General features: G+C 37.1%; 1 protein-coding gene across 25 annotated transcripts in view; it reads left to right on the top strand.

Annotated features, from left to right (window-relative positions):
• Nucleotides 1-13793, top strand: part of THOC2 (THO complex subunit 2) — a 119067-nt gene that overhangs the window by 88473 nt on the left and 16801 nt on the right. For 7 of the 25 annotated variants that reach the window (XM_051827774.2, XM_051827770.2, XM_051827769.2 and 4 more), the window contains 12 exons: nucleotides 2526-2687; nucleotides 5093-5368; nucleotides 6710-6851; nucleotides 7306-7463; nucleotides 8330-8458; nucleotides 8817-8948; nucleotides 9035-9219; nucleotides 9734-9912; nucleotides 10179-10281; nucleotides 11178-11608; nucleotides 11800-11858; nucleotides 13295-13411. In XM_051827774.2, the coding sequence (XP_051683734.1) occupies nucleotides 2526-2687; nucleotides 5093-5368; nucleotides 6710-6851; nucleotides 7306-7463; nucleotides 8330-8458; nucleotides 8817-8948; nucleotides 9035-9219; nucleotides 9734-9912; nucleotides 10179-10281; nucleotides 11178-11608; nucleotides 11800-11858; nucleotides 13295-13411 (2073 nt within the window). Of the gene's footprint in view, nucleotides 1-2525; nucleotides 2688-5092; nucleotides 5369-6709; nucleotides 6852-7305; nucleotides 7464-8329; nucleotides 8459-8816; nucleotides 8949-9034; nucleotides 9220-9733; nucleotides 9913-10178; nucleotides 10282-11177; nucleotides 11609-11799; nucleotides 12651-13294; nucleotides 13412-13793 lie in introns of all 25 variants that reach the window. The other 18 variants (XM_070066522.1, XM_070066517.1, XM_070066516.1 and 15 more) reach the window with 9 other exon arrangements.

Genomic DNA, 13793 nt, shown 5'->3' with positions numbered 1-13793 from the left:
GCAACTCTGCCTTCCAAATAAATAAATGCATCTTTCAAAAAAAAGTATGTTTTATTCAGTCTATTACTTTACTTTTTGTACTCTGCCAGTTGTCCAGATTGATATCTCATGGACACTAGAGAACCCTATTAATGTAGATGTGAATCACCAGAGAAGCATCTTTATAACTCAGAACCCTGTGTCTCAAACTTACTAAAATTTTTTTTAAAAAAAGATTTATTTAAAAATTGTAGTGAGAGAGAGTCAGGGGAGAATGAGAAAGATCTTCCATCTGCTGGTTCATTCTCCAAATGGCCACAATAGTGAGATGTGGACCAAGCCAAAGCCAGGAACTTCATCCTGGTCTCCCACATGGATGGCAAGGGGCTCAGGTGCTTGGGCCATTATCCTTCACCTTCCCAGGAACATTAGCAGGTAGCTGGATTGGAAACTGATCAGCTGGAACTGGAACTGGTACTCCAATATAGGATCCTGGCGTTCCAAGCTGTAGCCTGTAGCTTAACCTGCTATGCCACACCACACACCAAAATTTAACCTGCTAAAGCATCCCAAACATTTAATTCATTAACTTTAAGGATGTCTGGAAATTCCTAGGTTTCTTTTTTTCTTTTTTTTTTTTTGTTGGAAAGCAAAGAGAGAGGGAGATCTTCCATCTGCTGGTTTAACTTCCAAATATATGCAACAACAGGGAATGGGCTGGGTGAAGCCAAGATCCTGGAATGGCAGGTGGGTGGCAGAGCCCCAAATGCTTGAGCCATGTGTCACCTGTTGGCTCTCAGGGTGTGGAGTAGTGGGAAACTGCAGTCAGTAGCAGAGCAGGGGCTGAGAGTAGAGACTCTGACATGGAATGCAGACAGCCAAAGTGCTGCGCTGACTGCTGTGCCAAACACCTACCCTAGAGTATCCTTTATTTTAAACAAGTGCTAGGTAATTCTGAAACAAATGGATCTGAGAATATCTCTTGTTGACTACAAAGTAATATTTTTTCAGTAAGAATATTCCTGTCAGATAGTTGACTTGATATTAGTCATATTTCCTAGAAAGAAAGAAGCAAAGAAATAATGAAAAGAAAAAAAAAGACTCCATTACCCAATCCTATAAAAAGCCTTGCCTTCTCTGTTGTGTACTTTCTAGGGAGGGTATATTCTCGGTTTTGTTTTCTCTTCAGCTGAATAAAACTGTTGGAAAAAAAAACCCACCCAAAAGTAAACTGAGAACTTTGCAAGCATGATATCCCTGTAGTGACTTTGAATTCAAGTCAGGATGTGGGAGGAGAGGAGACAGCCCCAAAAAACAGTGACTGTTAGTGTGAATTCAGCTTTCCTTTCCCCTCAGAGCCATGGTTAGTAAACTCATAGTAGTTTACTAACTCCAGTGACTGGATCCCCAGGATGTTTATTTTTCTATAGGCTTGGATTCTGGTCTTTATGCTTATGTTGTTTTAAATTATATACTGTACAAGGCTTTTCATTATGAAGTTTGAGAAAGGTCTTGACCCTTTCTCTTAAACTGAATCCCAATTTTTGTCAGCGATACAGAACTCTGTAGAAGAGCTTGTCTGTCAAAGAAGTGCAGAAAAACTTGGATTCTAAGATTTATTTTATTTATTTGAAAGAGTTACAGAGAGAGGTGGAGGTGGCGGGGGGGGTCTTCTATCTGCTGGTTCACTCCTCAAATAACCACAATGGCCAGAAGCTGAACTGATCAGAGGCCATGAGCTTCTTCTGGATCTCCCAGTTGGTTACAGCGGCCCAAGGACTTGGGCTATCTTCCATTGCTTTCCCAGGTGCATTAACAGGGAACTGGATCAGAAGTAGAGCAGCTGGGGCTTGAACTGATGCCCAGGTGCCCATATGGGATGCCAGTGCTACAGGCCAGGGCTTTAACTCGCTGTACCACAGCGCTGACCTCCCCCACCAAACTTAGTGTTTATATGTCAACTGCCACAGTCTCTTATCTCACCCCCCCAAAAAACACCTTAAACATTATTTGATTTGATCATCTCTTTATTGCAGCAGATGCTGTCTTATAGACTAGATAAGGGAGTGTCAGTTAAACCTTTTCCCTCTTGAATCTCTCAGTCCAGAGAATTGTATGCTGTCTTTGTATAGTTATTTCTTATTTTTGCGCCAACCCACAGATCAGTCTCAGCTATACAATAGAGGACCTGATTACTTGAAGCACTGAGGTGGGAGAGTTGCTTCATTGCCCTGTGCTGTGATGAGAAGTAAGCACAGTGATCAACAGTAGTGAACCCTAGAAAACAGAAACACCCGGTTGGCTGAACTTCCCTAGTTTAGAAAGTAGAACCAGTCATTCATACACATAGGTATCTTTTTTCTAGCCTTTGTAAAATATTGTGTTTTTGTCTCTTAAGTGATAGCAAAAAAAGTGGCATTTCCCTCTCAGAATTGAGGAAGAAAACAAAACTATGAGGAATCTTCAAAAAGTTCTTGGAAAATACCTATTATGAAATATCTGTGTGGATTTCATTTTTTTAAGATTTATTTTATTTATTTTGAAAGGCAGGGTTAGAGGAAGAGACACAGAGAGAGTGGTCTTCGACCCAAATGGCTGCAATGGCCGGAGCTGGGCCAGGCCGAAGCCAGGAACCAGGAGCTTCTTCCAGGTCTTCCACATGGGTGCAGGGGCCCAAGCACTTGGGCCATCCTCTGCTGCTTTCCCAGGTGCATTAGCAGGGAGTTGGGTTGGAAGTAGAGCAGCTGGGACTCAAACTAGCACCCATATGGGACGCCAGTGCTGCAGGCAGTGGCTTAACTCACTCTGCCACAGTGTTGGCCCCAGATTTCAAAATTTTTTGTGCCAAAATAAACTTGACTTTTCAGTTCTGCCAACCTTTTGAAGTAACCTTGTGTATATAGCTACATCAGAGATAAGTCTTTATCTATAATCTACAAGTCACTCTCTAGAAAGGGAGTTCTTCAGCAACCTGGTTGCACTGGATGGGCATTCAAGTTGCCTTGGAGATCCTTGCTTTTGCTTCTTGAGAAGCCTCTCTTGAAGAACCTTCAATGAAGTAGTGCAAGTGCATGAGCATTAGAGGACTGCTAGGTCTCTTCCATAAAAGTGAACTGCCAATAGGCTTTCTTCGGAATAATTCAGCCAAACACTGTTTCTTGAGGTAACAGCTTTTTGAGTAGTAATCAGAAGTATAGCAATAATGTAGATATCAGTTCTGTTCCATTCTTCTAGTTCCCTCAAGTGTCCTGAAATATAGAGCTGTTATCTCTATAGCTTTCCATTTGACTGAAGATGTGAGCTTAAAGTGGAAGTTAAACTAACCTTAGGCATGGAAGTTTTCATCCTAGGTAAATATGAAGTACAGCTCTTTTTTTCTAACACGATAGGGACTAAGGGGATGCCCAGCAATAGAAGTCATAGATTCAGAACCGGAGGACTAAGGAGATTGGAGCTATTTTATAACCCTCTTAAACCTGTTAATTTCAGTTTTCAATTGTTGAAATCTATCTTGAGTTATGGGCTAGAAAGAGAGCCTTTCCCCCAGTTCATATTCTAGATCTTGCCCAAATCAGATAACTAAGTTATCTTTTTTGTTGGGGGTGGGGGGGAGGCTAGATTGTTTTATACAGATAGTTTTAGCACTATTATCTCATGTTTTCTTATACCCTTAGCAGATGTCATTCTGCTCACCTAGATTTGTATTAGTTATCTTCAAAAAGACTCACTTTCTAAATTGAAAAAAAAAATTGTTATCCCAGCTGGTGTCTCTCTCTTACGCCCTCTCATAACTGGTGTTCTTTATAGTTATCACTTTTGTGGTCTCAGTTGTTGGCATGCTCTCTAAAATGGATGTAAGCTTTTCAGTTTCTGCTTGAGATACTGTCTGAAAACAAAGATTTTGGTATGCCTTCAGTTCAGCAAGCCTGGGGGTACAGTGGTACCCAGAGCACTTAGAAGGAAAAAGAGTTGGACTGTAAGGAGCTGAGATTCTTCTTATCACATAACAGACCTGGAAGCAGACTCTAGTTTGTGGTTACATGTTTAGCATAAATTGAATAATTTAAGTGCTTCTTTTCTGTCAAAGAAGCTGGTTTTAGGACTTCTCTTGGATTTGCCTTAAGGATGATGTCTAATCCAAATGGAGTTTCCTTGATGAGAGAGAGCTCTTTTATCCTAAGGAGACTAAGGATATGAAGCAATAGCAATGACTGTAGTTTGTATTTTCTTTTTTACATTTGGTGTACACTCTGTGATATAACATGCATTACCTACCATTGTACTAACAATTTTTTTCTCATCCAGAGTAGAATGTGGCCTTCCTCTGACTCTTTCCCAAATTAGGATATACCATTCAGCTCAAAAAAGCTGCTGCATCATTTCTCACATTCTTTAAACTTCAATACCACAGCTATTCATAGGACATTTTATTTGGCTAAGGAGTAAGTTAGCCAGCTGTTCCTGAATTGCCTGACACTTTCCCAGTTTTAGTACTAAAATCTTGCATCCTGGGAAACCCTTAAATCTTTGCAAACCTGAACAGCTGGTCAACGTACTCATTGGTCTTATTGTAACTTCTTCCTAACGTTTCTTAGTGCTGATCCAGCTTCTTAATTGGCAAATTGTTAACATCTGGTAGGAACTTCAAGTAATGATACTACCTTCTATCTTGGTTGGCTGTTACTCCTTCTGTTCTACCTCTTTACTAATCTTAAGACCCTCCGCTTAGTTCCATTGAATATCTCAAAAGCAGGACTGGAAGCTCTACTTGTTCAATCCCTAATACTGCAGTAAGAGGGAATAGGTTGGGAGGCATGGATGGGGGGTGGGGGGTATGCATTCCCTCTTCACTTACTCAACGGGTCAGACTTAATAAGAATCTGTTGAAAAACTCATAGTCAGAATATGGGAATAACAATTAGAACAGCTTCCAGGGATGGTTTATGTTAAAATAAATGCTACTGGTAAGAAAGTAAAATTCTTGTAATAGTTTTGAGATTGGTCATCTTTTGATTCCTTAAAAAAGATTGTAGGTTTTTATACTTTGAAAGTCAAAAGCTATAAATTATATTGTGTTTCTATGTATGTATGTGTTTTTACTTTCTATCTTCAGTCGAAGTATGATGAACTTAAAAAATCAGAAAAGGGAAGTAAACAGCAACATAAAGTTCACAAGTACATCACATCGTGTGAAATGGTGATGGCTCCTGTCCATGAAGCAGTGGTCTCCTTACATGTTTCCAAAGTCTGGGATGATATCAGCCCTCAATTCTATGCCACATTCTGGTCATTGACAATGTATGACCTTGCAGTTCCACATACCAGCTATGAACGAGAAGTCAATAAACTTAAAGTCCAGATGAAAGCAATCGATGACAATCAGGAAATGGTAGGTTTTTGTTCTCATTGCTCAAGTACAATAACTTTGTGATGTTAATTTATTAATACCCATACTTTGAAATTGTTTTAGTTCAGGCTCCTTAAGGCTGTGATCTTGATATTGTATACAATGTTTTCTTAAGTTAGTTTAATGGTATAACCTCAGTGGGTGGAGCAGGGAGTTGATGAATGGGTTGAAGTTAGAAGTCTTTCTATAAAAGGCTATGCTATTAAGATAAACAGATCTGTATGACTTGAATTGCAAGAGTGGTGGTAGTTGAACTCTTTAGGAGAAGACTTTATTGAGTCTTGAGCTGAGCAGGCCTTTATGGTCAATTAGGTTTGGAAATACAGATGCAAATAAGGCACTCTAGGGGTCCAACAGAGTCAGGAAACAGTCTGGGCTTTTAGACTACATTCATTTTAGTGATCTTGTTTAATGACAAATTTGAATAGTTAGGATGGGGCTATATTATGTAGGATATTTAAAGTCAGGAGGAAAAGTTGACTGGATAAAATTGAGAGCTATTTTAGAATCCTGAATAGGGAAGTAATAATGATAAAGAATAGTACTTTAAAAAGATAACTCATGACAGTGGTGTGATGGATGCTTTTTTAAAATAATGTATTATTTTAAAGAATATTTATATATTTGAAAGTCAGAAGAAGAGGGAGAGACAGACAGACAGAGATCTCCCATATGCTGGTTTACTCCTCAAATGCCCACAGTAGCTGAGGCTGGGCCAGGCCAAAGCCAGGAGCTGGGAACTCCATCTGGTTTTACCACATGGATGACAGGGATCCAAGTACCTTAGCCATCACCTGCTGCCTCCCAGGATATGCATTAGCAGGAAGCTGGAATTGGGATCAGGTGCAATATTTGAACCCAGGCACTGTGATATGAGATGTAGATGTCCAAACAGCATCTTAACTGCTGTGCCAAGCACTTGGCCCTGAAAGATGCTTTTGATGAGGGAGGAGACTAGTAGTAGCCCAGGTAGGTGGTTTTTTTTAGGGGAAATTCATCATGAGGTTACGAGGGTTTAGACTGCAGTGGAGGTACTAATTATGCACAAGACTTGTCAAATAGAATATAAGAGTGAAGGAGAAGAGTCAAAGATGGCTTTATCTCCAAGACTAATATTACTTACTATTGGGAAGGTAGTCTGTTTTGATACTTTTATGAAAACTGTGGCACTGTTTTTGATGTATAGGACGGATATGAAAGCACATCCAAATGGACTGATTATACATCCAGGTTGAAATAATTATAAAGCATCAGCATTTATCTCTTTAAATTTTTTAATTAAAATAAGGGAGGTAATGTGTATATCTAACTTATACTTTGTAGCCTCCAAATAAAAAGAAAAAGGAGAAGGAGCGCTGTACTGCCCTTCAGGACAAGCTTCTTGAAGAAGAAAAGAAACAGATGGAACATGTACAGAGAGTTCTGCAAAGACTGAAATTGGAAAAGGACAACTGGCTTTTAGCAAGTAAGTTGTTGGAATTGTTACATTCTGCTGCTGTTAAGTTCAAAAAGCAAATCTTTATCACTTTGGAGACGTTGAAGTATATTATAATGATTATATTTCAACTCAGTGTTCACTATTCTGTTTTTTGGTTATTCATTGATGCAGAATCAACTTCACATGGTCATGGAAGGAACTGATATTAGCTTGCTGGTGAATTTAATTAACTTACAATATTGGCAGCATACCATTCACATTTTCTGTATAAAGTCATGTTCTGGGGAAATCATAGATAGAAAAATGACCACAGAGTAAAAAGATATTCTTATCCTAGGCATAGCAATTTGGTTACAAACCATAAATAATTTGTGGTTTTATGGCATTCTCTACGCTAAAGTTAGTATGTTGTCATGTTTAGTGGCCTTCAGGCACTTGAGGAAGAAGTTTACCACTTAATATTTTCTTCTGTTATTTTTAGAATCTACCAAAAATGAGACCATCACAAAATTTCTACAGCTGTGTATATTTCCTCGATGTATTTTTTCAGCAATTGATGCTGTTTACTGTGCTCGTTTTGTTGAATTGGTACATCAACAGAAAACTCCAAATTTTTCCACACTTCTTTGCTATGATCGAGTAAGTTTTTTATTGCAACCTTTAAAAAAAAGTCTCACACAAGCATAGCTAAACATTATAATCTATAGACATATTATTGTGTGTGTGGTTAAAAGCATGATTTAGAAAGTCAAGTGCCCGAACTTGAATCCTAGCTTTTCTGCTTTCTAGCTATGTGATCTTTGGCAAGTTATATAACCTATCTGTGCGTCAGTATTCTTATCTGTATAGCAGGATTTACAGTATTTGCTTCATAAAATTGTGAGGATAAAATGAGTCATTACACATGAAAAGCACTTTGGGTATTACCTGATATGTAGTAAGCACTTAAGATCAAGCTGTTAACTAAACATTTGAGTTTACATGTTGTTTGATAGTAGGTAGAACTCTTTGTTAACCCTCATTCCTGAAAACAGCAATAATAGCACACATTGATAAAAGCAGGGACGCTTTTCAGGATGGTCATATTCACAGAATTGTATATCTTTCTCTTGTCAAATTACTGTGCATCAATATGTGTTACAACATGTCAGCTGCCTATTTCTAATTTCTATCAGTTTTGCCTCTGCTTACTGTTCCCTAACTCGAGTAATACGTATGGCTGACTCTTTAAGAAGCTATTGTATGATAATAGTGACAGTTTTTTTCTTCTGTCATTGTGAAATCTGCTTTCTTATATAAAAGGTTTTTTTTTTTAAATTGCTTTACAAATGTAGTGTTTCTGCACAAAGGTCAAATTTCCATAGGACTCTGCAAGTGTGAATATAATGGGAAAAGCACATTTTGATTAAACTTACCTGATATGACTCACTATAAGAAGATCTTTTAATATTGTCAACTGATTTTGACTTCGACTTGCTTTTATTTTTCAAACTTTTTACCCTTAGGTTTTTTCTGATATAATTTACACAGTTGCAAGCTGTACTGAAAATGAAGCTAGTCGATACGGGAGATTTCTTTGCTGCATGTTAGAGACTGTGACCAGGTGGCATAGCGATAGAGCCACATATGAAAAGGTATGACTTTCGATATGAAATTGTATGACTAGTTAATTCCCTTACCTTTTATCCATGTATATAATGACCACTTCCAGTAATCTCTAGATGGTTGAGTTTTAAAAGAGTAGCCAAGTTTAAGATTCAGTTGTAAAACAGTATTTTAAAAACATAATTACTCATTAGTGAGAAGTGCTATACAGTTTTATCTTATAACATATTCTAAATTAAAAAAACACTGAACAAGCTGAACCTGTCTGTGCAAACTACCTGTCACCCAAATACACGTTTTTACATGTAATCATTTATCTAGTCTACTTTCAGTTTCTGCTGTTTTGTGAGACATAGTTTTTCTTCAGAAGCCAACTTTTCCCCTTAGGAATGTGGTAACTATCCCGGATTCCTTACCATATTACGGGCGACTGGATTTGATGGTGGAAATAAAGCTGATCAACTAGACTATGAAAATTTTCGACATGTGGTACACAAATGGCATTACAAACTAACCAAGGTAAGCAAAAACGGATTTTCAAAGGGGAATTTTTTCTCTTCATACTTGTACCGTTTTAATAATGGATCATAAAACGTTTATTGCAGGCATCAGTACATTGCCTTGAAACAGGCGAATATACTCACATCAGGAATATCTTGATTGTACTCACAAAAATACTTCCCTGGTACCCAAAAGTTCTGAATCTGGGTCAGGCTTTGGAGAGAAGAGTGCACAAAATCTGCCAAGAAGAAAAAGAGAAGAGGCCAGATCTATATGCATTGGCTATGGGGTAACAAAATTATACTTTAATGTGATTTATGAGATTAGATGACAGAAGGATTCTGAAGACTTGAAAATGTTTTACAGTGTTGAAGTTTATCTTCTGCCTTATTTCAGGAGATTATGGGAGATTATGCGATCATGTTCCCACAGGCTGGTGAGAGTTGTTGCTTCTGATTGTCAACCTCCGGTCTATACTGGATGATAGTTTCAAAAGTCATATATAATCTATCTTGATTGGCAAGAAATGTAATTTTGTCATTATAGAATTATCAGATCTTAAAGGACAAAAAGAAGTAGAGTTGTCTTAGTTTAGGATCAGCTTACACTGAAAATTTTTTTTTATTTGTAAGGCAGTTTTCCAGGGTTTGCTTTAAAGATCTTCAAGAAGTTACTGAAAATATTTATTTATTCTCTGGAACCAAGTAGTAGAGTGAATAAAGTACTGATTTTGTTCTTTTGAACCCCATGTTTGTGCTTTTTGATTTGTGTTTGTATATTTAAACACTTTGTGCGACTTTCAGCTACTCTGGGCAGTTGAAAAGTAGAAAGTCATACATGATACCTGAAAATGAGTTTCATCACAAAGACCCCCCTCCGAGGAATGCTGTCGCCAGTGTACAAAATGGGCCTGGTGGTGGGCCTTCTTCATCATCGATAGGAAGTGCATCTAAATCGGATGAAAGCAGTACTGAGGAGACTGGTATGCTTATTTGCAGAAACTTAAAAGTAATGCATTTTGTTTCAACACAGTGAAATGTTTTGTATCACATGACAAATACAGTGCTTGTTTGGTATTACTCTTTTTTTTTTTTTTTTTTTTTTTTTAATTCCCTAGCTGGGAGTTTTAATAACTGTTAAGAAGTAATCAGCCTCTTGTTTGTTTCTAATTATTCTCTAATAGTTTTGCTGTGAAAATGCTTATTTACTTTTAAATGCTTGTTAAATAAAACCTTACTTTTATTTCAGATAAATCAAGGGAGAGATCTCAGTGTGGTGTGAAAGCTGTTAATAAAGCTTCTAGTGCCACTCCAAAAGGGAATTCAAGCAATGGAAATAGTAGCTCTACCAGGTAGGGACACTGGGCTTTATGTCAGAATTCTGTTGGACTTTGAAATTTTGTAGGAACCACTGTTTTGATGATGTACTTAATATCCTAATTTTATTTTATGTAATAAGTTTGTTTGCCTTGCTGGGATATGCAGGGGAGTATTAATAGTGAAGTTAAAAATTATTTTAATACAGAGTGCTTTCTGTGGATGGTCTGAATAAGGCTAGTATATGTAAGAAAAGCCTACAGTAATTCAGTAATCCATCCAGCTAAGTAATCCATTTATTGATAGTAGTACTCCATTTTGGTTTGTGGGATATAGTTTTGATTGTTGCCTTGTTATCCTCAAAAAAGAACCTGACATTATTTTAGTCATCCTTTTTCATCTATTAATGAATTTGTTTATTATTGATTTAAAAAATATTTTAGTTATTTATTTGAGAGAGAGTTGCAGACAGAGGGAAAGACAGAGAGAAAGGCCTTCCATCTGCTGGTTCACTCCCCAAGTGGCTGCAATGGCCAGAGCTGGGCTGATCCAAAGCTACGAGCCAGGAGCTTCCTCCAGGTCTCCCACAAGGTTGCAGGGGCTCAAGCACTTGGACCATCTTCTGCTGCTTTCTCAGGCCATAGCAGAGAGCTGGATCTGAAGAGGAGCAGCCAGAATATAAACCTGCATCCATATGGGAGGCCAGCACCGCAAATGGAGGCTTAGTACTCTATACCACAGCTCCAGCCCCTATTATTATTTTATGGATAAAGAAATACTTCCTTTTTACTTGTCTTAAAGTTTTCCTTTAGTTTTCAAAGGGCTTTTCTTAATTCCAGAATTTTTGAAGCTGATGGCAAACTTTGATTTTAAACATGGTATGTACTTTATGATTTTTTGTATTTTAAAATCCTGTGTTTTTATCCTTAAGCAGCAAAACTGTCAAAGAAAATGACAAAGAAAAAGGGAAAGAGAAAGAAAAAGAGAAAAAAGAAAAGACTCCAGCTACTACTCCAGAGGCCAGGGTACTTGGTAAAGATGGTAAAGAAAAACCAAAGGAAGAACGGCCAAATAAAGAAGAAAAAGCAAGAGAGACCAAGGAAAGAACACCTAAGTCTGACAAAGAGAAAGAAAAATTCAAGAAGGAAGAAAAAGCTAAAGATGAGAAGTTTAAGACCGCTGTCCCCATTGTAGAAGCAAAATCATCTCAAGAGAGGGAAAGAGAAAAGGAGCCATCCAGAGAAAGAGATATAGCAAAGGAAGTGAAATCAAAGGAAAATGTTAAAGGAGGAGAAAAAACGCCAGTTTCTGGGTCGTTGAAGTCACCTGTTCCCAGATCAGATCTTGCAGAGCCTGAAAGGGGCAAGTGTACTTTTCTTTATATTTGTTTACTTTTTGTTATTTTAGCATATACTTGGTTGTTGTCTCCTTGTTTTGGTAAGCAATCTAGGGATTTTGCTAGGGTAACTAACACTTGATGATCTTGAAAGTTCATAATTTTTATTTGGAAAAACTGGAGATAGACTTTATTCTGTTTCTTTTTGTCCTAACAGAACAAAAACGCCGCAAAATTGATACTCACCCTTCTCCATCACATTCCTCCGCAGTAAAGGTTAGTATAGCCTGAGGAAGGCAGCGTCCGTATTAGGCTCACCTGTTTGGAATACCAGTGTCCTGACTTCCTTCAAGTCTTGTGCCAAGTATTCACTGGAGCCACTGGAGGTTTTATATTGCATTAGAAAATGAATTTTTCTATATCGGTGGACTGATTTTTTCCCATTGATAATTTTTGTTATAAAAATGTTAAACTTCAAGGACCTAGCACTAATTTTGTAGTGTTTCAAAGTGCAAGAGAAATTTTACCACGAAGTGCCTCGCTGCTTTAAGCAGTCTTTTTTGGAGTGCAATGGTAGCTACAAGCAAATGAATCTTTTCAGCAGAATGAAGCCTATTTTTCAGCATAAATATTGAAGAATATTTAGTACTGAAGACACCCTGGATGATACAGGATAAACAAGATACCTCTGAATTCATCAAGCTTCTTGATGAGCATCATACCGATGTGCCTTCTAAGAAGGAATCTTGAAAGGAGTTCCATTTTAAAGTCTCCTTGGTGATCAGTTCTCCTGTAGTTGTGTATATTCAGTGAGCATGCAGCTTCTGTTGTATCTTCCCTTGGAGGTTTGTTTATACCCATTGGGTTCCCAACAAGTTGAACCTTGCGTTACGATAAAAGCAGATGTGGCATCCAATCCTACCACCCAGCAAAGAGAAACCCCAGGCATTCAACTGCAGCACAAAATCGTGGGTGTAGCCTTCTTGAAGACTCAGGGTAGCCATTCCTTGCTCCATATTTAATTTTAATTCTAAAGTCATCTAATTTCATGGAATCTTTGAATTTGCAGTACGTTGAACTTTTAAAACTGTAAGTTATTTATTCTTCATCAAGAACACTGTGGTGGAATATTATAATTGATTTTTCTTTTTTTAAAATACCTTTTTTTCTTTCTGTTTTTGTTTTTACTTTTTCTTTCTTTTCTTTTCTTTTTTTTTTGGTGGGAGGTAATATGATTCATCATTATAGGCACTTTGCAAAAAAAGTGATTGTTCTTTTATAGACTGTACTTTGTTTTCTTTTTAATAATGCCACTGAGTTTTCTAGTTGAGATCGAAACTGTATGTATTTATGTTAGAATTACAACCTAAGTAAAATTTGAAGCCTCCCAATTAAGAAAAACTATAAAAATACAAATTAGTGTTGTTCTTCCACAGTGACCTCCACTATTTTAAGCTTTTTGTGGAGAAAAATGTTTTGTGTTCTTAATTACCTATTAAGTACTAAGATAAGAAAAATGTGGCATTGACATTTATTTTTGAATTCTGAGCAGAATAAATTTTTATTTCTCACACTGAGTACATATAATTTAGTTTTTTTTTTAAACATTACAACTCCATTACATGATTTTGTTTTTGTTTTACTGTTGATACTCATATTGCTAATGATATCACGAAATTTATCCTCACAAGAAGTAGCTGGTTTATTTCCAGGTTACAGCCATACTTCCAAAAGTTCCTCTGGGTTCTGAGAACTATGCCAGCTCACCTGTCATCTCCATTCATTTTCTACAGGACAGTCTCATCGAACTCAAGGAGTCTTCAACAAAGGTTTGAGTCTTTTAAAATCATCATGCCTAAGTAAACCAAAACGTACTTTTACTTAATGGATACCCTCACATTAGTAAGTTCATTATTAACCTAGGATCAGTAGGAAGTATCCTGCTTCCTTAGAATAACCTTAAAAAAGGAAAAAAAAAAAAAACAACCTAACACAATCTGAAGCAACAGATTACAATGGTCTCTTTTAATGAGATTGTTATAAAATATGTGTAATGTGGCAATCTTTCTATAATCTCTCCTTGTTTGCTGTGTTATACATTTTCCTTTTTTGCTTCAAAATCTGGAAATAAGTTTAATGTTTGGGGAGGAGTTATTGGTTTGTTTTGGGGATTAGGTTTATTTAATTTCTCAAAATAAATCTGCCAGGCTG

This window comes from Oryctolagus cuniculus, chromosome X, assembly GCF_964237555.1.
Source record: "Oryctolagus cuniculus chromosome X, mOryCun1.1, whole genome shotgun sequence".
NCBI classification, from domain to species: Eukaryota; Metazoa; Chordata; class Mammalia; order Lagomorpha; family Leporidae; genus Oryctolagus; species Oryctolagus cuniculus.
Note: the sequence above shows the minus strand (reverse complement) of the source record. Positions and strands in the feature narration are given on the sequence as shown.